Source organism: Vulpes vulpes, chromosome 6 (assembly GCF_048418805.1).
Source record: "Vulpes vulpes isolate BD-2025 chromosome 6, VulVul3, whole genome shotgun sequence".
Lineage (NCBI taxonomy): Eukaryota > Metazoa > Chordata > Mammalia > Carnivora > Canidae > Vulpes > Vulpes vulpes.
Genome location: NC_132785.1, coordinates 94,013,939 through 94,039,752, shown reverse-complemented (window position 1 = coordinate 94,039,752; position 25,814 = coordinate 94,013,939). Strand labels below are relative to the sequence as shown.

The window sequence follows — 25,814 nt, the reverse complement described above, 5'->3', positions numbered from 1 at the left end:
CAACATCTATGATATGGAGCCCACTTCCTCCTAACTTTCTCCATATTAGTACTTTCCCTAAGTATATTCATCCATCAGCAAATATTTATGTGGTAGGTAATCAACTAGGTGTTGATGATAAAAATAATGAATGAATGATACTCATATGGTCTCTGCCCTCTTGAAACTTCAAGTCTGATTTAAGCTACTTTTTTCCCTTAAATCTTGGACTTAAAACCATATATTTCTATATTTAATTAGTGACCAATGCTTTACTTTTATCACAGCTTCTCCAGCAGTCTTTCTTTCTTTCTATGATCCTAAGCATCATTAACTTACTACCTTTCATTGGGAATCAAGGTTTTTGGTTTTTTTTCTACTCACTTTCTCACATTCATTCCAAATTGATCTTCATAAAGTACTATTTTCTGAAAGACCACTCCCATACTAAAAAAAAAACCTAACATTTTCTAACAAAGGAATATAAGTCAGAATGCAAACCCTCCAAAGCTACAATCTAGATCTAAATCACTTATCCAGTCTGATGTATTACTACTATTTCTAGCACTGGTTCCTAAGTGTGCCTGTTATTCTTCATTCTTTTAAGTCATTTATTTACCTATATAAATGTTGGTCAATCTTCAAAGTTTCATTTTCATGCTTATCTGGTCTCAGAGTTTTGCTTAAACTCCTACCTCTTACTTCAAAGGTTTCCTTGACCACATTGATCAGAAGTACTCACTATTTCCTTCAAATACCAAAAGCAGCACTGATCAATTACTAGCATTCATCAGTGGAAAATCTCTAGAGGGCAAGGGCTAATCTTATATTTTCTGTATACAAATCTTGAATGTAATAACTAAGAGCTGGGTAGGTAGAACTTGGTTAATTTGATGTGCTAAGGTTATAACTGTTTTATTTTAAAATTGTTAAAGTATTAAGTGAAATAGAAAGTGACTAATACTAAACAAAAAGAAATCTCACAAAAATCTAAAAAAAAAGACTTAGCACAGACAAAAAGTCCCACCACAAAAAACAGCTAGAAAACATTAAAAGTCAATTAGATATAGGCCACTTAAAAACAAAAGATTTCTAATGTAGTGAGCCACATAAATGTATTTACCTTTAAATATGCTGTAGCTCCAATGCAAATCTCATCAAATGGCTGCTTCTCATGACTCTTAGCTCCAAAAGTTACGGTTCCAGAAAGACTAATTTCCATGGATTTGGGGAACTTCTGTCCTAAAAACACAAAGTTACCAGGTAACTATTTTAAAGTAAGTAGATTTTACAACAGATGAATGAGAAAAAAAGTCAATAAATAAAAGCTCACCAATAATCCAGATCAATAAACTTTTCTCTCGAGATACTTCAAGCTGGCCAAAACTAACTTTGGATTCCACATGTGTGATGGGACCTCTTTAAAAAAGAAAAGGATACAATGGAGAGAAAAAGTGATCATAGACAGAGGAGTTTTTAGAGACCTAAGTCAAATCTAGCTAGTGTTATTTAATAGGACAGCATAAAAGCAAATCCGAATTCAAGTTTGCAGACTAAAGCAGAGCAAATAACAAATATTATATCTCTAAAAACACCAGAAACACAAACATTTTTGGTGATGATATACATTTCATTAACTTTAAAGACAATTATAAAATCATATAGAACATATTATTTCAGTTATATGGATTGACACATTAAAATTATGATTTTACTCTATCTTTAAGCATCCTATGGAAAGAACTATGCTGCAGAACAAATTTAAAAGCACAACTGATAAGGAAGTAATCTTATGATATCATTGGCTTAATTCACCAGGTAGCTGATAGTTGAGTTTGACTTGTATGTAGAGCACAGAGAAACTGCTAGAAATAAAACCAGCAATGAAATAATCCCTCAAAGAAGCTACATTGACTTAGGTTTATATTTACTAATAAGTTTAACTAGAAAAGGTAAAGAGAGCATTTTTATGGCTGATTTTTGGTTCAGAATCAGCATTCATTTGAATAAAACAAAATTTTTAGATCTTAAAAATAAAGTAAAAAAACAAATAATTTACTGTAGGGAGGTGGGAATGTACTAAGAAAGGGAGAAATCATGGCAGCACATTGTTTTATTCCTACCTATTATAGAAAGGTATATGAGCTTCACAGAATTCAAAATTATTTTTCACACTTTCATGAAGTTTTAAGTTAACTGTTATTTTTACTTTTATTTCTTCCTCTTTCATTTGATAAAAACCCAAAATTGGTGGGACTGGGACCTGGAAACAAACATAAACAAATTTTTGTACAATTCTCAGGTGATTGGGTGCAAAATACCAATAATGCTTGAGAAAAAGGCCCTGCAGTAATGTAGTCATTGCGTACAGATTACTCCACTTTACTTTACTCTTTCGATAAAAGATGAGGGAGCCATTATCATTCTAAAGGCAAGGATTTTTCCTCTGTTTCCAGAGATCAGAAAGTTACCTGACATTTTCCCTCATTTGCTCATTCAGGTTCCCCTCCTCTAGGTTGGGTGGAATGTCTGACACAGCACTTATTCAACAAACAATACCTATTAATAATATTATATAGTTATAACCACAGTGACCTGGGATTATGGGTATCTATGTTCATAATCCAAACCTGACTAAATTATACCAAGATCTATCCTGTGACCATGGAGTCCTTATTAGGCAACATTAAAAAATCGCATAACTTTGAAAACCATTCAATGCTGTTACTAACACCAGAGAGAAGAGGTATCCTTTTTAAGACCTAAATCTTCATTTTCATTCATTAATTATTATCTGGTAAATAATGAAAAATTCTCATGTGGGCTAAAAGTGTGAATGATTTACTTACAATAGAATTCATAAGCATGAAGATTCACAAATTCTCAACTTTTCCAAGGTTGTTTACCTGAGAAGTATAGTAGCATAAGTTGAATGACTCTAAAGGAGGAGTGAATGGAAATTTGTAAGGTCCGCTAAATGCAGAATCATCCATTGCATCAATGCTACTAGAAGTCAGAATGGCAGAATCAAGAGAAGTCACACAAGGATGAACTAGAATATCCTGAAGTGGAGACCCATTGGTAGGGAGACTCAAGCTGATGGTAACATTTGGCATAATTCCTTCTAAATCACACTGCAATAGAAACAGAAACACATATTACCAAGATCTTAGATGCAGCACTTTTCAGAACTTTCCATGGATTTCTGCTTTGAGGTTGTAACAGATAGACATGGTGGTATCTCATACTTATCTGTGAATTCTGGCTTCTCCAGACTAAAAGCATTAGTGACTGTCTCTGGAAGGTTGCAGCTTAGATCAGAAACTTTGTTCTCTTAACTCCTTTTACAGTTGGTATGAGCTTCTCAGAATTCAAAATTATTTTTCACATCTTCATGAAGTTTTAAATTAACTGTTGTTTCTGGTAAGCCCTAAATCCTATATTAAATATCTTTACCTCTTAAACCTTGTAATGGCTTTTTCTGACCCAAATGGCTTTTCCTGACTCAACAAATTGACACTTGTCTGTTCATGGTAATCAGGTTCTTCCTTTCTACCTCAACTCTAACTTGACATTTACCTCTATTAAAGCACCCAATTAAAACTAGTGAATTGGGCCATATAAGGCTTATTGACATGTTTTGTTTTGTACACTTGAACAAATATTTTAAGAGTTAATAGAAACTCAGCAGGTAGGATTAGCTCCAGATGCAAGTAGCTATTTCCACTACCATATACATGGCATGCATCAGTAATAACTGCTTACCTCCTCTATAGGTGTTTGTGCCCTGTTTGTTTCTCTCTTGAAGCTTTAAGTTCTTTGAAAGCAAGAATTGTTACATTTTTCTTATTATTTCTAGTACCTGGCACATTGCTATGCACAAGAGACATTCAAAGAAATGTTTACTGAATGGGTATCTTCTTCTAATTGTGGATCCTACCTTTGTTTTCCATTCTAATGTGACGTTTTACTTTCTTATGTTTTATTTACTACTTGACATATGCGTGAATTCAAGAATATATGTTATATGATGTAAGCACTTAGAGAAAAGGCAGGCACTATGAACAATACCTGGTTTTAATACTTCATAAAGATTTTTGGGTAACAGTTACAATACTATCACATTTGAAAATATAAATGTCCTATTACCTCAAAACTTAAAAACAGCTTAGTGTTTTGAGTTTTTAAAAAAAAATTTTTTTTTATTTACTTATGATAGTCACAGAGAGAGAGAGAGAGAGAGGCAGAGACACAGGCAGAGGGAGAAGCAGGCTCCATGCACCGGGAGCCCGATGTGGGACTCGATCCCGGGTCTCCAGGATCGCGCCCTGGGCCAAAGGCAGGCGCCAAACCGCTGCGCCACCCAGGGATCCCCATGTGTTTTGAGTTCTAAACCATCACTCTCTATATGTGAACTAGCAAGAACAAAGAAACATTTTGTTTCTTGATATTTTAGGGAAACAATAAAATGAGCAAATCTTATTAGAAAATACTGTTACAATGTTTATATATTCAGTTTATATTTATTAAATTAGCCTAATATTCTTAGAGGGATTGGAAAATTGCAACCAGTAAGGAAGCCACCAATGAATTATCTGCTACCTAATCATTTAAAATAGCAGATCATCCGTCATTTACTATAGAATGCAGACTTTCTTTCTAGATGAGACCTGGGTACTACCCTTTAAGGTAATCTGACATATGTAAATCTGGACTTTTAACTAGAAATTATAAAAACAGGACCTAGGAACTTTCCTGATTTTAAAAATGAAAAAGACTAAAAATTGTGACTTTTCCAAAGACACACAAAGAATTAGTGGTAGAATAAGGATTAGAACTTCAGTCCACTGAATTTTGCTTCACTAGGTTTTCTACTAGGAACATTAAATGAAAATAATTATTTCCATTTATAATAGACTTTATAATAAAACTTTAAATAATAAGCCCCTGAATAATTTTTTTTTAAGATTTTGTATATTTATTCATGAGAGGCACAGAGAGAGAGGCAGAGACATAGGCAGCAGGACTCGATCCTGACACTGGGATCACAACCTGAGCCAAAGGCAGACAACCAATGAGGCCCCTGAAGAACTTTTTAAAAAAATGTTTGGCTAAAAGATGTACTAGGTTTGGCTAAAAGATGTACTATTTATATGCAAGTTTAAAGAACTGGGGAACCTGGATGGCTCAGTTGGTTAAGCATTTACCTTCAGTTCAGGTCATGATCCCAGGATCCTGGAATTGAGCCCCACTTTGAGCTCCCTGCTCAGTGAGGAGTCTGCTTCTTCCTCTCCCTCTTGCCCCACCCCACTTATGCTCTCTCAAAAATAAATAAAATCTTAAAAAAAAAATTTAGTGCATGGATTAAGGCACACTCCCCCTTTTTATTTTTAGAAGTTTTTTATTTTTTTTTTTTAATTTTTTAATTTTTTTTTTTTTTTATGATAGTCACAGAGAGAGAGAGAGAGGCAGAGACACAGGCGGAGGGAGAAGCAGGCTCCATGCACCGGGAGCCTGATGTGGGATTCAATCCCGGGTCTCCAGGATCGCGCCCTGGGCCAAAGGCAGGCGCCAAACCGCTGTGCCACCCAGGGATCCCTTTAGAAGTTTTTTAAAGAAGATTCTCCATCATGATAATTTGTATAGAAACCAATCCAAAATTTCCATAAGCAATAAACTAGGGTCAGCCTATCAATGAGCTGAGATATTTAAATACCATATTAATTACTAGCAAATTATATATAACATATTCCCTATATATGCCACAGAATAAGAAAACAAAAATGGTGAATTTTCCTTTTATTTTACAGAATTATGGGAAAGGATTCACCTACATTAAGATTTATAAATGACATAATCCACTTTTATGATGGATTTTAGAGCCATTTATAATAGTTCTTTTTTTTTTTTTTTAATTACAGAGAGGCAGATGAGGGAGCGAGAGAATCTTAAGCAGGCTCCATGCCCAGTGTGGAGCCTGACATGGGCTTCAATCTTACAAACCTTAGATGGTGACCTAAGCCAAAATCAAGAGTCAGACGTTTAACTGACGGAGTCACCCAGTCACCCCATCATTTACAATAGTTATCTTTAATAAGTTAGTAACTGGAATGTATTTTTGATCATGATAGAAGTTAGTTTAAAACAGACACATAAACTCATAAGTTACTTTAAAGTTAAAGAGGAAAAGAAAGACCCAATTTGTCTGCCAGGACTGTTCTAATTTTCTGTTCTTAAAATCTACTTTTATCTATAGCATTTGCACACAGCCACTCAACACGTCTGATTAAAAATTTTATATTCACAAGTGTAGAGAAAAAAGGATATCAGAAAAATAAAGACATCTAAGATTACTGATATAAACTTGTAGAAATTACACAGGGCTTTTTTGACTATTATTCAAAATGGCACTTATCACTTCTAATTATAGTTACTCCTATTGTCATTTCCTATTTTCTAACCTTAAACCAGAGAAGCCTATATTGACCTACCAACTTGTTTAAATAATGTAAGAGCCCTTCAAAATGGTTTTAGATATTAAGTCCACGATTTGTCAATTTCACCGTTAGAGAAAATGGAAAAGATGACGGTTTTAAAATATTTTTCACGAATTCTTGACATTACTCTTTTCATAAGGTGAAGCCTAATTCTAGTCCCCTTGAATGTGGACTGAACTTAGTGACCTGCTTCTAATGAACAAAAAGTGGTGAAAGTGATGCTATCTGATCTCAGCCAAAGTAATAAAAAGAATAATAGCTTCTACCTGTACCTTCTCTTTCTCTTTCAACATTTGATCTAGAAGCTAGTCATCAAGTTGTGAGGATATTCTTGAAAAGCCTACTGAGAAGCCCACATGGAAAGGAACTGAGCCCTCCCACCAACAACCAGCACCAACTTGCTATCCATGTGAGTGACCCACCTTGCCAGTAGATTTTCCAGCCCCAATAAAACCTTCAGGTGACTAGAACTCTAACTGTAATCTTGACTATAATCTCATGATAGACTCTATACTAGAAGTTCCCAGTTAAACTGCTCTTGAATTCTTAACCCACAGAATACTGTAAGGATAATAAATGTTTACTTTGGGGATAGTGTAGCAATTCATTATGCAGCTTTATATAACTAATACAAGTCATAAGGAATGCAAAATGGTAATGTTACAAAATTTCATATGAATCTAATGTTTAATGACTGCTGTTTATGATAAGAACCAAGAACGTCATATAACAATGTAAAATAAAGTTAGAAAATTCTACTTTTCTCCAAGGTGTTAAATGGTATGATAAAACAAGTACCAGAGAAAATCTCACCTTGCAAGTGACAGCTCCAACGACCTGCCATGTATCTGCTATATCCTGTTTATCATATTGCATGGATTTTACCTTTTCAGTGATAGAAATAGAAACTTGTGGTTTTCCTTTGTATGTTCCAACTTTCCAGGCTGGCTGTTTTTGTGGATGTGTCACAGAAGCAAAATTAATACTATCCAATGAATTCTGTAAGTTGGCATCTAACAAAGTTCCAAATGGACAAGCTTGTAGAAGCAAATCAGGCAGTTGGTTCAATTTTGTATTTATTTCAGTGTCATTTTTTTGACCCAAGTAAAGAAAATCCTGTATCCCAAAAAGAAGTTCAAAGCCTTGTGAAATTCCACTAATGCTAATTAATGGTGGGTGAGGGGATAAAGTTTGTTCAACTAGTGGAACACAAGCATATATCATGTTATTCTTCAGAAACGCAACAACTGGCCAGAGTTCTCCACCTCCTATGAGGAGTCCATAGACAGATGTTTTATTGATGTGTGAACAGCTATCACGGCTTTCTATGAAGTCCTTATCATCATCCAATAATCTAAGTTCAAAGAGTAGTGCTTTCATAAAGGGACCATCTTCAGGAATAGGCATATAACTTGCTCCATTGAAGACTTTGGCTCGTTTTTCAACAGTTGGATAGCGTCTGTATTATGGAAACAAAAGTATTGTAAAGGTTCTTCCAAGGAAAATAAAAATAGAAAAATTAAAAAACAAAACAAAACAAAACAAAAAAACGAAACAAATCCAAAACACAAAGCTAACAATAACAAAACAACAAATGCGAAACATACATCCACAAAAACCACAACCAAAAAAAAAAACGTATTACATGTTAATTTCTACTGTAGTAACTGTTATATACTTGGTATATTATCTCAAATTATGATGTTATTATTTATTACTGAAAATAATTAACTTTAAAAAAGTGTTTGATTTTATTTACTTGAGAAAGAGAGAAAGCACCAGAAGGGAGAATGGCAGAGGGAGAAGCAGGGAGGAAGAACCAGGCTCCCTGCTGAGCAGGGAGCCCAATGCAGGGCTTGATCTCAGGACCCTGGGATCATGACCTGAGCAGAAAGCAGATGTTTAACCAACTAAGCCACCTAGGAACCTGAAAATAACTCAATTTAGTTAATTTTTTAAATAAGTGGAGCACATCATTAAAATTCAAAATTCTAGTTTCTTCGCTGCTCAGGTTCCTGCTTGGTAAGCCAGGAATGTATATTTGGACACATTTTTGGCATCTAGAAGTACTTTTTTTCCCCTGATTCCATCTTAGTAGAGCAGAATCAAAAGAAATGGTTCAATTTAACCTGCCATAATTTTGGATTCACTAGTTGAGATGATACAAATGTAAAAGAAATAATTTATTCTACTCAACTAATACTGAATAACAAATACTCTTGAGTCTTCTTGCCAACTCCTTAAAATGTAAGAACATTTTAATAATAAAACTATTTATCTCTATGGCCCTAGACTGAACAGTAAATTACTAATTTAACTTTTGAGGAAAAAGACTAGGAGATGCTTTTACTCATGCACAAAATGTTAGTCACATTTTCTTAGTTTAAAATAACTTCTGTGTAAGTCATCTAACTTCTCAAGTCTGTTTTCTTACTGTAAAATAAAAGGGTATCTAAAGAATATATCAGAAATTGTCTTCAAGGATCAAAAAAACCACACCTGGCCAAAATAATTTTTTTTCATTACAACCCCTAATAAGATATTGATGTTTACTAATAATTTTTAAAAAGAAAAATAGGAATGTATTCAAAGTTATATTAGTGAACCTCACGCATATTCTGATATACTTGCTCAGCTGAGAAAGGAAAAGAATCAGGTAGCCCTTTATTAATGACTTAGCAGCTGAATGCTATTTCTTTCTCTGGGTCTTTGGATAAGAAGAGTTGAGAACTTTGGACTAAACTCTAGCCCACTGTCTTATCCTTTGGTTATCTAGAAGATAATTAAAGTCCTTCTAAAGTGTAAGAATCGGGGATCCCTGGATGGCTCAGCGGTTTGGCGCCTGCCTTTGGCCCAGGGCATGATCCTGGAGTCCCAGGATCGAGTCCCACGTCGGGCTCCCGGCATGGAGCCTGCTTCTCCCTCTGCCTGTCTCTCTCTCTGTCTCTCTATCATAAATGAATAAATAAAAAATCTTAAAAAAAAATAAAGTGTAAGAATCTCAATGTTGGATGTAAAGATAAGAAGTTTACATGTGACTGTATATAATATCTTGATATATGCTCAATAAATATTGTTGGATGATTCAACGTATCATTTCAGATTTATTCTAGACCTTTTCTAAAACAGGACTCAAACCTTGGCCCTACAATTATGGGGTAAAATAACTTAAGTCATACTTCAGCTGATACGATTACTATATATCTAGACAGCAAACTTCTCAATCAAAATCTAGACAAAGTTTTGTTTTGGAAAATGTAGTTACATGCAGGAAAGATCATCTGCTTTTAAAAATCTTAAATGAGGGGATCCCTGGGTGGCTCAGACGTTTAGCGCCTGCCTTTGGCCTGCCTTCTGCCTATCTCTCTGTATCATGAATAAATAAATAAAATCTTTAAAAAAATAAAAATAAAATAAAAATCTTAAATGAGGGCCATTAGTCTTTGGCATATGTGTGGATAATATGCCAGAGTATACATGTACTAAAATATACTTTTAGTACTTACACCAGGCCCAAGAGGTCAGAAAACGGAAAGTAAAAAAACATAACTAAATTTCTTTAATGATTCAGAATCAGTAAGTGACTATAAGTTATCTGAACGTAACTTGCTGCCTCCCAGAGATGCTGAAAAGCTCACCCAAACCTATCTGAATTCTTCTGAAATCTCCTGGGTACAATGAGAAAAAAAAAAACTGAAAACAACCCTAAGTTCTTCCAGGAACTTATTTATTTTATTTTATTTTATTAAATCTATTTATTCATGAGAGACACACAGAGAGAGAGGCACAGACACAGGCAGAGGGAGGAGCAGGCTCCATGCAGGGAGCCTGACAGGGGACTTGATCCCAGGGCTCCAAGATCACACCCTGGGCTGAAGGCGGCGCTAAACCGCTGAGCCACCTAGGCTGCCCCCAGGAACTTATTTTTATAAGTAGTAAAAGAAAATCTCATCTCCGAAAGATATTAAGGTAAGTTACAAAGCCACAGATACAGATACAAATACAAATTTGTACAAATACAAATATGGTACTGACCCAAGAACAGGCAAATAAAATCGAACTGAAACAGACCAGCATTTGTAAGAGAGACATAATCAACCATCAATAGTCCCCAAAGTCAATGAAAAAAAAATATACTGAAAAAATGCATTAATCATACAGGAAAACTGGCCTATACTGATAACGGGAGAGCTTGGTTCTTATCTCACAGAGTAGAAGAATGAATTTCCAGACTACAGAGAGGAAGCAAAGACAAAGAAATTTATTAAGCAGAAATAATAGAGAAAGCACTCAAAAGGCAGAGGAGTCTACACAGAGTTGCCACTTGAGGGCTTGTATGGTCTTTTTATAGAAAGCTGCCCAGGGAACTTGGTAAATTTCTTGTCAATATCAGGGTGGATTTGTAAATATGTATCTATATTTAGAACAAGTGTGGTGGACTTCTAACAAGATTTTTTTTTTGGTAAATATCATGAGTACAAATAAGGTGTTCCCTTCTTTCTAGTTAGTATTTCCTCCATATCTACGCCTGAGATTTCTCTGATTACTTAGTAGCCATTAAAGGGGATATTCCCTAACATTTTAGAGCTAGGGAGCCAGGTTTTTCTGTTTTTACTGTCTTATCTGTTTTCTTGGGATGGGTAGGAGCTACCCTGGGACCTTTTCCTTATCTTTCCTGGTCTAGCTCCAAGTGCCCCTAACTAGTTCCTACAACAATACTATAGAGAAAAATATAATGGCATGCCTTTATTAGCACCACATCTGAAGATGGATTAAAGACCTAAACATGACAAATAAAATGATAAAGTTAAAAGAAGATAAAGTAAGATAGCCTTGGGAAATAAGGGTAGAGTATGACTTCAACAAAAACCCCAAAGTACTAACTACTTTGTAGTAAAATCTGGTTTGTTTAACCAAGGTACATAAAGTTGAAAATTACAAAATAAGAGAAAATATCTGTAGTAGCTAAAAATGACAAAGGTCTAGTTTCAAGAATATACAATGAATACACAATACACAATGAATTAATTTTCAGGAGAAAATTAACATGAAAACAGACAAAAGGCAAATCTCAAAGATAAAATGGACAAGGATATGTACAAGCAATCCAAAGAGTTTACAATTATTGCTACCCAGAGAAATACAAAAGGCTAACAAGCATTGCTACAGAGAAATGCAAATGAAAATAAGATATCCTTTATAGGACTATTGACAAAAAATGGAATAAAGGTCAGGAAAGAATGGAGATATAGGAACCTTTGCTCACTGCTAATGAGAAGAGTATCGACTGGAGAAACTATTCTCAAGAGCTAATTATTTGGCAATATTTAGTTAAAATCAGCATAGATAGGGTATCTGGTGCATCACTATTCTGAAGGCTGAGTTGGAGGCAACCTGGCGTATCATCACCAGGGTAAAAGGACAGGTAAAAACATGAAGAATGTAAACCATGGAGTACAACAGAGCAATGGCCTAGATCTGCACCGTCCAAAAAAGGAGCCACACGTGACTATTTAAACAAATTAAAATTAAACAAGATTGAGTTCCTGTTATAATAGCCACATTTCAAAATCAAAATAGCTACATGTGGCTAGTGGCTACAATTGTAAACAGCAAAGATTTGTAACATTTCTCATGTCCATCATTGCAGAAAATTCTATTGAACAGTGCTGCTCTGGATGAACACAAAGTAACATGGATGTTTCTTAAAAATAGTGCTGAGAAGTCTGGCAAATATAAGAAAAGAAAAATGAAGTTTGTAGCACACACTTAATTGCGTAATTTTAAAAATGCATAGACACACAAATAAAGGGACAGCAACAAACAAAGAGTTACCTGTGAGGAGGAAGAGAAAGGCAAAAAAAAAAAAAAAAATACTCAAAGGACTCCATAAGTACCTTGGATAAACCAATGGGTCTCCTGAACCATACTAAACGATAGTATTAAATTCCTTCCTTGAGCTACGATAATAACAAAGTAAGCCAGGTAAACTGGGAGAAAGGGTAAACTTTAATTCTGATAACCTCAGTAACAAAAAATGTTTAGGTTGTGAAGAGGAAATCTTCCATATCCACACTGTCAACCAGTTTCATTCAAAATCACACTCCTCTTTATCTGCCTTTATCTCAATACAGAGCTATCCCTCCTCCCTACAGAGCTTTAGTCAGGGAAGAATAAATAAATATGTTGGCAAGAAAGAACTGTCAATAGCCACTAAGAATAAAAGGTGATACAGATTACAGAACTGCCACTTGCATTTTATAATGAGTTACCGTATAATTCTCATCCCAGGACAATTTTGAAAGAATTTGCGGCAAATTCTAACAGTGGAGCCAGATCAGCAGCTTACACCATTCTAAGAAAAAGTCAATACGATTTAATTTTTTGTACTTTTCTGATTTCCTTCAACAATTAGCAGTTTCAAAGTAACCCATCTGGGATCCCTGGGTGGCGCAGCGGTTTGGCGCCTGCCTTTGGCCCAGGGCGCGATCCTGGAGACCCGGGATCGAATCCCACGTCGGGCTCCCGGTGCATGGAGCCTGTTTCTCCCTCTGGCTGTGTCTCTGCCTCTCTCTCTCTCCGTGTGACTATCATAAGTAAATGAAAAATTTAAAAAAATAAAATAAAAAACAAAGTAACCCATCTGAAAGTTCCTAACAGTGAAAACACAATACGAAAATGACGGGTCTTTCACTGCTCAGCAAAGATTTTCTGGAAGAATGAGCTAAAAAAGTCCTTGAGTGATCTTTATTAACGAAAGCATAAAAATTTGAAACATGTTTAGTGCGCAGTAAGTTTCCTTCTCTTCCTCTGGTCATCTCTACCTCAATTACTAAGCAAGTGGAGTTAATTAAAGGCACAGTAATACTGGGGCGCCTGGGTGGCTCAGTCCATTAAGGGTTTTGCCTTCCGCTCAGGTCATGATCCCAGGGTCCTGGGATCCAGACCCGCGACTTGGGGGCCTCTGCTCAGCAGAGCGCCTGATTCTCCCTCGCCCTCTGCCTGCCGCTTCCCCTGCTTGTGCTCGCGCTCTGTCAAATAAAGAAATAAAAAACATATATTTTTTTAAAAGATAGTAATACTAACACTGAAAAGCACATGATGCTTAGGATGCGTCAAACATCAACTCATTTAATTCTCACAACACTATTAAGTAGCAGTGCTAAGATCTCCGTTTAACAGATGAAAGAGGTTAGGTAACTCGCTCAAAGTGGCGGACAAAGACACCCCCAAAACCACAGTACATCAAACACCCATCCGATCCATCACCCCTGAGAATTCAAACTGCCTTTACCTGGAGAATCTGACGGTGCCGCCAAGTGGAGCTCCCGGCTCGTGGCTTATAAGCCACACTGCCCGCTGGGCCATGATGAGCCACTAACGCATCAACTCCTCTCTCAGGTCGCCACGGATAAAAGGCGCAGGCCGGCTTTCTCAGACGGGCGCCTGCCGAAAGATCCTAGGCTCACCCAACCTGTGCCACCTTCTGGCCCGCCACAGACAGGCTGGGCTCAGCAGAGACGCAGGCTCGTTCAGCTGACGTGACTCAAACCTCCGAGGCCCTCCTGTCAACACATGCCACAAAAGTCCTGCGAATCCTCACCCAGAATCTCGAGAAGCATTCCTCCTCAGCAATCCGGTCCTTTCTTCCTCTAAGGCCCACTTCCGGGACGGTGGCCCGCAAGGGTCAGGGTTCCTCGCCCGCCCCAGCCACCAGTCTCTCTGCGGTTCGCCGGCTGCTGGGTTCCCTCCTCGGCCCCTCCCGACAGCCAACAGGGCGCGCGCAGCTCCACTTCCGGCGTACGAGGCGGTGACAATGGGAGCGGCGCGGGCGGCGCCGGGAGGCAGCTGACAGGCGTCTGCGGCTTCGCTTCATGGCCGCCCTCCCGCGCCGCCTGGGCTCTGTGGGGAGTGGGGGAGCCCGCGGCGGCCCGGAGCCAGGGCTGACGAGCCGAGCGGGGACCTGTGCGCGGCGCCGCTGAGGCGCAGCATGTGAAGAGGAGACGGCTTCCAGCGCGAGGCGAGCTTCTCAGCCGGCCGGGATGGCTACGACGGCCGAGCTCTTCGAGGTGAGACCCTGCGGCTCTTCGGGGAGTGGCAGGCCCCGGGCGCGGGCAGCGAGCTGGGCGGGCGGAGGAGCGGCCGCGGCCCGGGGAGGAAAGGTGCGGCGGGCGGCGGGGCGGCGGGCGGGGGGTGGGGTGGCGGCTCCGGTGGCGGCGCGGGCGGAGCGTGAAGTGGGGGAGGGGTGGCGGGGGGCGCTCGGGTGGGGAGGTGGGCAGGGCGCCGAGGCTGGAGTCCGCAGGGAGGAGGGGGGCCTCGGAGGTTTAGGGGTTGGAAGGTGGACTCGGAATGAGAGGAGTGGGAAGGGCTGACTCAGGGCGCGGAGCGAGGAGCCGGCAGCCCCAGGTTGGGCGAGCCCCGTCTCATCGCTTGGATCTTCGCGTAATATTCTGAGGGGGCCACCTGAGACCGGGACGACTACGAGTAATTAAAATCATTTTCTTGGTAAACGTGACAAGTGGCACTCAGGTGCCTGCCAGTTTCCCCTTACGTTCAAAGGAGCTGAAGTGTTGTTTTTTTTTTTAGGACAATAAAGGCCTACTTCAGTCTTCAGACTGAAGGGGGAGGTGAAACTGGTTAATTAACATTTTTGTTCGGGTCTCCGGGAATTTAAATGGATTTTAAGACCCACGTCACTGCAAGCTATAAAGAATCCTTAGCGCCTGAGACAATGAGCATTCTAATGTGTTTTCCTTGAGCGTTTTTCACTCTCTCCAACTTAAAATTTAACTTAGCGAAATTCCATGTAAGACGAAGCTGTGGCGATTGAGATAAATAGAACAGGAAAATTCTGCTTGGACCACCAGACAATGAAATATGAAGGGTCTCTTTTTGTGAGAGAAATGAAAACAAACGTGAAGAAAAAGAAAGCAAAGGCCCTTTTTGTGTGTGCTTGTGTTTCAAATTGAGTAACAAAAAGGCTAAGTAATAATTAAGAGTACAGTTGACAACTGAGAATTTCTCCACAAGTGAAAATTGGATTCTTTTTCTGCTTAAGAGTCAGCAGGTTTTTTTGGCTTAAAATTTGAATGTCACAGTTTTTGCAACAATTGGGAACTTTTCATTTGTTACTGTTACTTAGATTTTGGGTTCCTGTCAGTTCTTGGGTAGATAATGCTTTTTTGGGGAGGAATTTCATATACTATTGCTATAACAACTAATACATAATTTTTGAGTGAAGGATTATAATTACAAGAAAGAATTCGGAAATATTAATTGTATGTTCTCAGGTATTTTGGAGGTGTATTGTATTAATTTGCCTAATTCCAAAATTGTGCCATCTGTTTATTGATTGATGCAGGAGCAGGGAGACATTCTTTTGTTAAAAGCTGTGTTCCTGAGCAAGATACTAAGTAGTTCTATAGTTCCTTGTTTTATCTTTCACATCTTATAAAGGTAGAAAACGGTTTATGAAGTTGCAATCTTTAATTTACTAAATGAAATGTGTGGCCAGCTATTAATAGAAAACTATCATTTTCTTATATGGTTCCCAAGGCATTAACTTGTGACTTAATGAATCCTGCTTGACATTCCCACTTGTGTCTCCAAGCATATTATGTCTTTTTTTCTTTAATGTTTGTTCACGAGTCACCTATTTAATTGAAAATATATATGATTTCTGCCCTCCTTACCCCTAGGATAAAAAAGAAGAGATAGAAAAATGCAAACAAATATATTTCTTGACATATATATATATATTTGCTTTCTAGTGTTACAATATTTAGTGAAGTAGGTGAACCATATTAGGGTTTAACCTGAGTGACTCGTTATGTATAGCTGGAAATACTCACTTAACTGATCAGTGATGGCATAGGCATACTAGTCCTATGGCCAAAGGGTTCATAGGGCAGCCTTAAACATGCTTATAGATCCTAATTCATGTGACCTTTTTTGTAGCTTCATCAAAATTAAAAGCATATTACAATAAAAGTTACAATTAAATGTAAATAGTTACAATTAAGAAATGTAATTATCTTTTCAGCCTACAGGGGACTATTCTTGGATAAGTTTTCATCCCTAAGTGAGAAATTGGTCTCTTTGCTTTAGAGTGAGGAGGAAAACAAAAAACATAACCTCATTCAGTCATTGCTGCCATTTCCTGTTGCTACTACCATAGGATCCAGATTGTAGGACATGTCAGGAAGTGTCTTTTTCTCTTCCCTTTTTTTAGTCACAGCTGGAGAACTGTAGGAAACAGAGGTCAGGATGTACTCAGGATATTTTGTGTTTATACATCCTGATTTTAATGCACTGCTAAGTTGAATTCTGCTTTCATTTCCACATGGAAGAAGAGGTTAAATTAATACAAAATTATGTTTTGAGTCCATGAAGTTTCATAACCGTTAAATCTATTTCTTTAAAAATCTTATTGTTGAATCTATGAGACTTCCTTTTATAATGTAAACACCCTCATACAACAAAATCAAACTCCAAGATATTTCTTCATTTGGCAGAAATGATTTAATAACAGATGATGCAGTTATTTTAATCGTATATATCCCGGAGATTGACCAGAATACCTTCAGAGTTTCAACCCTTGTTGACAAATTTTCTGGAAGTTTCTATCTCCCGTGTTTCTAAATTATTATCTCAGGGTGGACATTGTAAACAGGCATTCCTGTGTGGTTTAGATTATGTTCCTTACATATAAAATTATGTTCTCTGCATATAAAAAGTGGCTGGGGTAATAAATTCTTCTGTTGTCACAGATATTTGTCTCTTTACTGCACGACTAAGGACATTATACTTCTCTTTCACTTGATATTTTTCTCTCCTGTCATTCTTGAAGTCTCCTTTTTGGGCAGGCTGCCTTTATGGTAGAGTTCTTTGTTAACCAGGGTCAATTACCCATTCATTCAACAAATATTTGTTGAGTACCTATTAAGTTCAAAATAAGGTGCCAAGATTAATGAGGCTGCGTGTCTCAAAGGCATGCCATAGAATAAGTAATCCTATGAGATGTGCTACAAAAAAACCAATATGGTTTAGAGGCTAAATAATTTTTGGAAGTGGGCATTGTTTGTTTTGTTAGAGAGTTAAAACATACTTTAGTATATTAAAGTTTCTGAGAAGTGTATTTCCCAAACTAGTTGACCATGAGACTTCTTTTTTCAACTGCTTAATTTAGTGAATTCCATGGAACATATTTTGGACAATGTTGAGTTACCTATAGAACCTGCCCTTATTATTAAATATGGGGAGAGTAAAGATACATAACTGTGTACACTTGAAATAAAATTATAGCACTTTATCTTTGACGCTTTATATGAGTTGAGAGGATGGAAAGATTACGTCTAGAAGTGGGAAGGATTAGGAGGTGGTATTTGAATGATATATAAAGCATCTTAAGATTTGAGTTAGTGCAAGTGGGTGGAGGGACTTTCTAATAAAGCAGACATTAAAATCTAAGACATAAAAGGAGGTAAGTATAGATCCTTGAGGCAAGGGAAGAGTTCCACTTTGGCTGGAGTACAGCATGCATGAAGAAGAGGAATGGCATGAAAGGTAAATTGGAGTTTAATTGTGGAGGTCCTAAATACCAGGATTAGGAATTTGAATATTTTCTTTCCTGTAATTATAGGCACTTTGATAATTGTATTTGAGGTCAGATAATTTGACTATGGTAACAATGGGTGTTTGGCTTCCAGATTAGAATTTAAATAGCCAAGAACACATTTTTGCACACAAATATATTTATATTTCTTAGATTTTCAAACTAAGTTACGGAAGTATTTAAACAGTTACTGAAAAAAAGAGTGCTATTCAATTAACTAGCTAAATATATATGAACAAACATGAAGTCTACAAGTAAGGACCATCCTTTTACTTTCTAGTTGCTGAAAGGCTACTTGTTTTAGCCATATTAGCTGTTAGATAATTGTGTGTGGAACCTGGCTACCAATTAATTAATTATCATGTATTTGAGAAAATATGTTCATTCACCTAACATTTATTGAGTACTAGGATAGAAGTCATCTCAAGTACTGGAGTTAAAAGATGGATTAAGTTAAAAATCTAGTTGGAAGAACGAAAGGAAAAGAACTCTGTTCTCTCAGCACTCTACCACTAGTCTCAGTACTTCATTTCTGACACCAGGTGTGTGGGGATTTTACCTACAACATTTCAGTTAAGTTTTCCAGCGGACACTGAGTGTTCTACAATTCAATTCAATTCTGACACTGTCTATCTGGAGTTAGCATCAGATCCCACAAGTTAAGGGCTCAGTACAAGAAGTATACCCACACTTCAGGTACCAGTTGCAGTCCAGGTTGTCACCTGTGCTTCTGACAAACTAGCTATAAGTTAGAGTTCTCATGACCCCTTCCTTAGGTTCAATAATTTGCTTGAACAGCTCACAAAACTCAGGCAGTTTACTAATTAGATTACTGGTTTATTATAGTGGATATGACTCAGGAGCAACCAGATGGAAGAGATGTCAAGGGCAAAGTATGAGGGGAAAGAGTGTAGCACTTACAGGCCTTTCCTCAGTGCATCACCCTCCCAGCATCTTGATCTATTCAGCAACCTGGAGGCTTTCTGAACCCCATGGGGTTCAGGGAATTTTTTTTTTTAATGGAGGCTTCGTCAAATAGAAATAATCAGTTATTAACTGAGTTAATCCAGGAGTAGAGGGACTTCTGATTATGCTTGATCTTTCTGGTGACCAGCCCCCATCCAGGAGCCTTGTTGCTTTAGTAGAACAAAGGACACTTTTGATACTCAGGAAATTACGATATAGGAGCTCCATGTAAAATGTTCTATCAAACCACATCACTTAGGAAATTACAAGGGTTTTAGGAGCTCTGTGTCAGGAACCAGTGTCAAAGACCAAATAGTAGAATAAAAGATGTTCCTAGTACATTTATCACTTAGGAAAAAACAAAGGTTTTAGGAGTTGAGTACAAAGACTAAAATATATTTTTCTTAAAATATACATTTCTTACTATGGTTTCATAAGGAGATATATGTTAACAGATGATACAGTGTAATACGAGTACAGAAGCTCTTCGTGGGATAATTAGGAAAGTTTTCATAAAGTAATGACGTATAAATTGGTTAATGATGGATGAGTAGAAACTTTTAAGCAGAAAGGTGTTCCAAGACAGAGACAGAAGTGACTAATTTTTAAGGTGAGGTGGTCAGGAAATACTGAGAAGAGATAGGGCCTATGTAAGCGTGTTGTAGGCATGTGGAGTGGTGGCTGAAAGCAAGGCATTGGGACCACAGAGGTCGTCTGGGAGAATCTTTGAGAGACTTACAGTAATGCTTATGGGGGCTGACATGACTTTGGGGGGGGGAGGGAGGAGTGGAGAGGCAAATAATTTTAATGTTGCTATGATCTTCAGTGGGGAAGAGATTGTTAGTTGGGAAAATATGGGCATACCCTACCTGGCATAGTTCTTGTCATTTGGAAGGTAGTACAGAATTGTCTATTGATTCATTAATCTAGGCAGGTAAAATTCTGACCTAATTCAGTGGGAACAGAAAAGACAGGAAATTTGGGAAGACATTTTTAAGAAGGATCTAAAGAATTTGGTTACTGAGGAGTTAATTCCAAATTTATAAAGTTGGGAAAGTAGGTGGTGATTTAGTAACTATGACAGAGAAAATAGGAAGGACCCTTTCAGGGGAAAGGAATAATGTTTTCATGTTTTAAAAACTATATTTTAAATTTTTAGTAAGACATCCTGGTGAGAAAGTTGAGAAGGCAGTTGGAAATATGAATTAGTAACTCAGGAAAAGACCACAGCTAAAGATAGAAATTATCATGGGAATTGTCATCCTTTGTGGGTGCAGTTTAAGACTGGGAATATGGATGACATCTCTTAAACTTTGTCCCTTACTATTTTGTAATCTTTGAGAAGTTACCTAACCTTTTTGTACCTACTTTTTATCTGTAAAATGGGGATAGTAACTACCTACCTTAAAGGGTTGCTTTGAAGATTAAATGAGTGGATGAAATTAAAACTGCTTAGGAGAATGCTATTAGAAGAGTAGTAGCTTTTTAAAGTTAATATTCATAAGTGGATTGAGAAGAGGACTAGATTGAGAATAGGTCAGGGAGAAAAAGCCTTCCAAGGAGACTAATAGGAAATAATCCTGGAGGGAGGAGAGATTACAATTGGAGAGAATTACAAAAAGGCGCTATGGAAGGTTGTGTTTTTCCAGGATGACCACAGATCTGGTATCCTCTAATGTGATACTGACATTCTTCCCATAAAGAGATAGGGTCCACGCTCCCTTCTTAAATTTAGGACTATAATTATTAAAAGTACAGCTTATGTGATTTCCAAGGTTAGGTCATAAAAGCGACATGCTTCACCTTTTGGTTCCCCCTCTTAGAATCCAGCACTGTGCTCCATAGCCCATTGGGAGAATCAAGGCTTTCTGCTGACTGAACTCCCAGCCTAAGTTAACATCAACTTGTTAGCTTGAAAGTAGGTCTTTTTGTTCCAAGTTGAACTGTTTCAGCAGATGTGACATGGAACAGAGAGGAGATTTCTACACATCCAAATAGCAGATTTGTAAAAAAGTAATCATCATTGTTATTTTAATCCACTAATGTATTGGAGTGGTTGTTATATAGCAGTAGATGATTGCAACAGGGGCTGATCAACTCCTTATCTACACTAATAATTAGTTGGCTTCTACCACTCTCAGAGTGGTGCAGGTAGAGCAAGATGCTTAAAGAGTAATGGGTTTACATTTAAGTATTTTGTATTCTGAATTCTCTGGTCAAACCAACTTGGTAGTGAACTTTTGAAATGAACAAATCTTTAAGTTGAAGATTATTGACTGTGCGTGTATACTTAGTGTAAAATACTCAGTCCCTGGTGTGCTCAGGAGTTGAGTGGTATGTAGTTTAAAAGTTTATGTATATTTTAAAAATGTGTGCTAACTTTTCTGATGCTACTTTCTTTCCTTACAATTGAAATATGAAAATAGTGATAACAGAATGTAGTTAATTATATCATATATATACATCTTTGGTTACTAAGGATATAATGAATCAAAAAAGTGAATGATTCTGGGGCGCCTAGGTGGCTTAGTCAATTGAGTATCCAACTCTTGATTTCAGCTTGGGGGTGGCAGGCTATGTGCTCAGCAGGGAGTCTGCTTGGGATTCTTGCCCACCGCCCCCAAACTCACGTTCACTCTAACATGAATAAATTTTTAATAAAGTTTTTTTTAAAGTAAACGATTCCTTGGATCCATTTGCTTAATTTCATCCCAGAGGTATTTATTAGATGTCTGTAAAAATTTTTAATGTGTAAATTTGTAAATATATTTAATTTGATTTGAAATGCTAATGTAAGATTTTGTTAGATACTTTAGGTGATAATTTTCATGATCTTTTGTATAATTTTAAGAAAGAAAAATTTCTGATTAGAATACTGGTTTAATTTTTTTTTTTTTTTGGTTTAATATTTTGACAAGACTTAAATGTCATTGCCTTAGTTATGTATAAAAATGAGATGAAGGGACTAGAGTAAGTTGTTATTTAATGACCATTCTAGCTGTAAAATTTTTTTTTAAGATTTTATTTATTTTAGAGCGGGAAAGAGAGTATGAGTAGGTGGAGGAGCAGAGGGAGAGGATCAAGCCGACTCTGCCAGGCTGAGCACAGAGCCTGAGGTAGAGCTTGATCCCAAGACCCTGAGATGAGTCAGACGCTTAACCTACTGAGCCACCAAGGCACCCTAGTTGCCCCTGGGCAACTTTCAAACTAATTCTGTGATTCTCTTGACTGGTATAAATATCCGGTATTTTACTGTCAAATACTACTTTACTGTCAGAAGTGAGATGTTCTAAAGAGATTTTTGCATGAGAGAATCTAAAATACTTCATAAAATTCTAAAATACCACCATTTAATCATCTTCAAAACAATCCTAATATGATTAATTGGCTAATTTTATGATAGTTTAAAGAGCTGGCATCCTCTTCAAGATTGAATGTTAAAATCGACTTTAAAAAAGTAAAACTATTCATCTCATAGTGTTGCAGGTAATTTTCAAACTTACTTTTGCAAAGTTTACCTTAGTTGTATTTAAATGTCCTAATGTGCTTTATCTTCTTACCTTTCCACTTTACCAGCCTGACACAAAATGAAAATATTTGTAGTGCTTTAAATACTCAGTAAATGTAATTCGTCTATTTAATCCCCCTTAAAACACATAGTTTCATGAAAACCAAATCAAATGAGGTTAAAAAGGAGAGGCTAAATGTAATAAAACTCACTTAATTCAGTGCCAAAATTGCATAAGTTTCGTATTTGGTTTTCATTAAAATTTTGAATTTTCCAGAATTGAGAATGCCAGGTCTTTATTTTTGGAGACGGGGTGGTGGTGGTAGTAGTACTCCCTTTTTGGTTTTGGATATATGGATCAAGGCTTGATTTTCAAGATCCTCTGCAGGGGATTTGGTCATGGCCCCAACTTGCAAGTGTTTGACTTCTTATTGTGGTACTCAACATTATTTTACTGACCACAGTTGGAAAGCAAGGGAAATGTATGACAGACACTGCCTTTGGTTTCAATTTAAGTGTGGAAAAGAGTAAAACTTAACAAAAGTTATTATAAGACAATAAATGACAATAATATATTCTGTGTTGAGATTTGAATTTTTAAGCTTTGTAGGGGCTTTGTAGGGGCTTAAGAGTGAAGAAATCAGTATAGGTCATGTAGGGAAGAAACTCATCAAGGAGGAAATAGGAATTGAGCTGGGCTTTGAGTAAATATATAAAGGTGCTCAGATTGTTAAAAGAGAAAGAGTATCCTTGTGGGATGAGTTACCTGGCTATAGGTAAAGAACCAGAAGTAGCATAGATGTGAAGAGATGAGTCGGATAGGCTGATGGTAGTGTGGCTATTCATTTTGGAAGTAAAAAAAAAAAAAGGATAGGTAGTGTAAGATAAGAACCTTAAAGGATAGATGTAAGGTTATGAACTTGATAGTTTAGGAATTGCATAAGGAAGTTTCTGACTAAAAAGCAGTGTTTTAAAAATGAGTTTGGCAGTGGTATGCACAGTAAATTTAAGCAAAATACTTTAGGTAGTATTTGAACCTATGGGTTAGTTGGTTTAATAGGACACAAATACTTCTTTCTGAAATCCTCTGAGCCTTATTTTATTTTATTTTATTTTATTTTATTTTATTTTATTTTATTTTATTTTATTTATGTAGGCTAGGGGAAAATACTAGTTTTATTGAGCTTATGGGTGGTTGTAACACATTTCATTGGATCTATTTTTGGGAAAGATGCCATAAGAAAATATAAAGGTTTAGTTTTCTCAAAGAAACAGTGTTAAATTAGGGATATATGTTTCTGGTCAAGGGCTTAATGTCTTAACTTTTAATAGAAATGACCACAAACCCCATGTTTTCCTTACAATCAGTAGCATTTGTAAAAAAAACAAAACAAAAAACCCCAAACGAAATCAGTTTAACAGACCAATACAATAATCAATTATGTAAAATTGAACTTAATATGGTATTTTAGTCTATAGTGCATATTTCTGAGGTTTTTGTTTTGTTGGAGCAATTTTTGCTTCTGATTACTATAGTAAAATAGAAGGTTAAGGATATAACTTTGTCAGGTTTGTGAAATTCTAAGATTTGGAGTAGAATTGTTCACAGGTATCTAGGTATCTTTGAGAATCCTTTGGGGTGGCTTGGTCATTTGGAAGTCTTAAAATCTGTTAATTTGGCTATTTTTCTTATTGTAAATGCCTTTGCAGCAAGGGTAAGTTTTAGCAAATTATTGGGATTTATTTAATTTTATAAGCAGAAAGAGTTTTGTTTTGTTTTGCTTTTTTGGAACTTTCATTCCACTGAGAGCAGTAGCTGATGCATCTTAAACTCTTGATAATTTGATTACCTTTGAGGATAAAACCTGCACTTTGCTTCCAGGACACTGTTCTCTCCTGATTTTTCCTCCTCCTTCTACTGGTCCCTCCTGCTTTGCCTCTTTTGTTCAGTCCTTTTCCTCCATCTATCTGAATGTTATTGACGTGCTCTTCTTCCTAGATGTCCTCTAGTTCTCAGATTTTAAATAACTCTAAAATTATATCTAGCTCTAGTTTCTTCCCTGTAATACAAACTTATTTTTCTGATTTTATACTCTACATTTTCAGTTAACTGCGCATCTAATCTAATAGGTATTCACAACACATCATATGCAAAACAGAAATTGTTTCCTCACTCCCTCTTTCCATTTCTTTCTAGTCTCGGTAAATAACACCTCCCACCATTCACACAGTTGTTCAGGCTGCAATCTTCCATGAGTAATCATGATTTCCTTTTTAAATTTCTTCCCACATCCAATCCAGCAATTTGTATGAATACATCCTTTAAAATGTGATGACCCTGATCATTCCTTAGCACCTCCATCAGTATCATTTTCGTCTGAGCCATTATCATTATCTCTTGACTATTGCAGTGTTGCAGGTTGAGTTCTCTGAAAAGCAGACTTTAAGACTGAGTTTAGTGTGGAGAATATTTACTAGGAGGGACCCTTGGAATGAGTATCTGTGAAGGGGCAGGGTAAGGATGCATGATTGAGCCTATGGAGGAATAGAGTTACAGTGCTGATCCATTGACAGTGTTGTTGGCCTCAGTAGGGAGTTCTGGAACAAAACTGAACTGTCAGAGTTGTCCTGCTTTGGACCAAAAGGGGTTAGGCCTTTATATCCCTGTCTTAAGTATTGCTAGACCACACTGGGAAAGGTATAACATTGAGTGAGTTGGTTCTCTGTAGCTGAGATGATCCCATAACTGCCCGCTGAAGGCTCTCTGATAGGACAGCACTGCTGGGGGCTAGAACAAATCCCTTCTTGAAGGGAGGTCTGGATAATATATCACTGTGTCCACTCCAGACTACCCATGTGCCACTAGACTCCACTTTTTCATATACATTTGGAGCAGTTCCTCTGGCATTCCAGTTGGGAGAAAAATTAGAAGGTTGGTAGGATAAACTATGGCTCCCACTGTTGTGGCTGGTTTCAGGTTACAGCTGATACTATTCCATGTTTCCCTTCTCTGCTCTCCATTCTAATACCCCCTTACCTTCAGCTAATGCCTCTGCTACTCTTGGTGGCTTAACTGGTTACCATACCCTTCTTAGGCCGGGGTCGCTATGCTTGTCTGTGTACTTTCAGAATTATCAAAGGAATACCAAGAGATCTCCATGAAGAGATCTATGTGTCACAAATATTATTCCTGCACCTATTATATAATAGCAGCCCTGCCTCCTGATGAGAATCAGTTGCCCTCTGCCAA

General features: G+C 37.1%; 2 protein-coding genes across 5 annotated transcripts in view; one reads left to right on the top strand and one right to left on the bottom strand.

The window, feature by feature from the left end:
* Window positions 1–14,267, bottom strand: part of AP5M1 (adaptor related protein complex 5 subunit mu 1) — a 51,918-nt gene extending 37,651 nt beyond the window's left edge. For 3 of the 4 annotated variants that reach the window (XR_012002191.1, XR_012002190.1, XR_012002192.1), the window contains exons 1-6: window positions 13,771–14,267; window positions 7,290–7,935; window positions 2,886–3,113; window positions 2,103–2,242; window positions 1,313–1,398; window positions 1,103–1,221 (exon numbers count right to left, since the gene is read on the bottom strand). Coding sequence is in view for 1 of the 4 variants with exons in the window: in XM_026000623.2 (XP_025856408.1) it covers window positions 1,103–1,221; window positions 1,313–1,398; window positions 2,103–2,242; window positions 2,886–3,113; window positions 7,290–7,935; window positions 13,771–13,844 (1,293 nt within the window). In the remaining 3 variants the exon portion in view is untranslated. The remainder of the gene's footprint in view (window positions 1–1,102; window positions 1,222–1,312; window positions 1,399–2,102; window positions 2,243–2,885; window positions 3,114–7,289; window positions 7,936–13,770) is intronic. The other variant, XM_026000623.2, reaches the window with a different exon arrangement.
* EXOC5 (exocyst complex component 5) overlaps window positions 14,244–25,814 on the top strand; it is a 58,766-nt gene continuing 47,195 nt past the window's right edge. Inside the window, exon 1 of the mRNA XM_026000622.2 lies at window positions 14,244–14,545. Within this exon, the coding sequence (XP_025856407.1) occupies window positions 14,519–14,545 (27 nt within the window). The 5' untranslated portion in view covers window positions 14,244–14,518. The remainder of the gene's footprint in view (window positions 14,546–25,814) is intronic.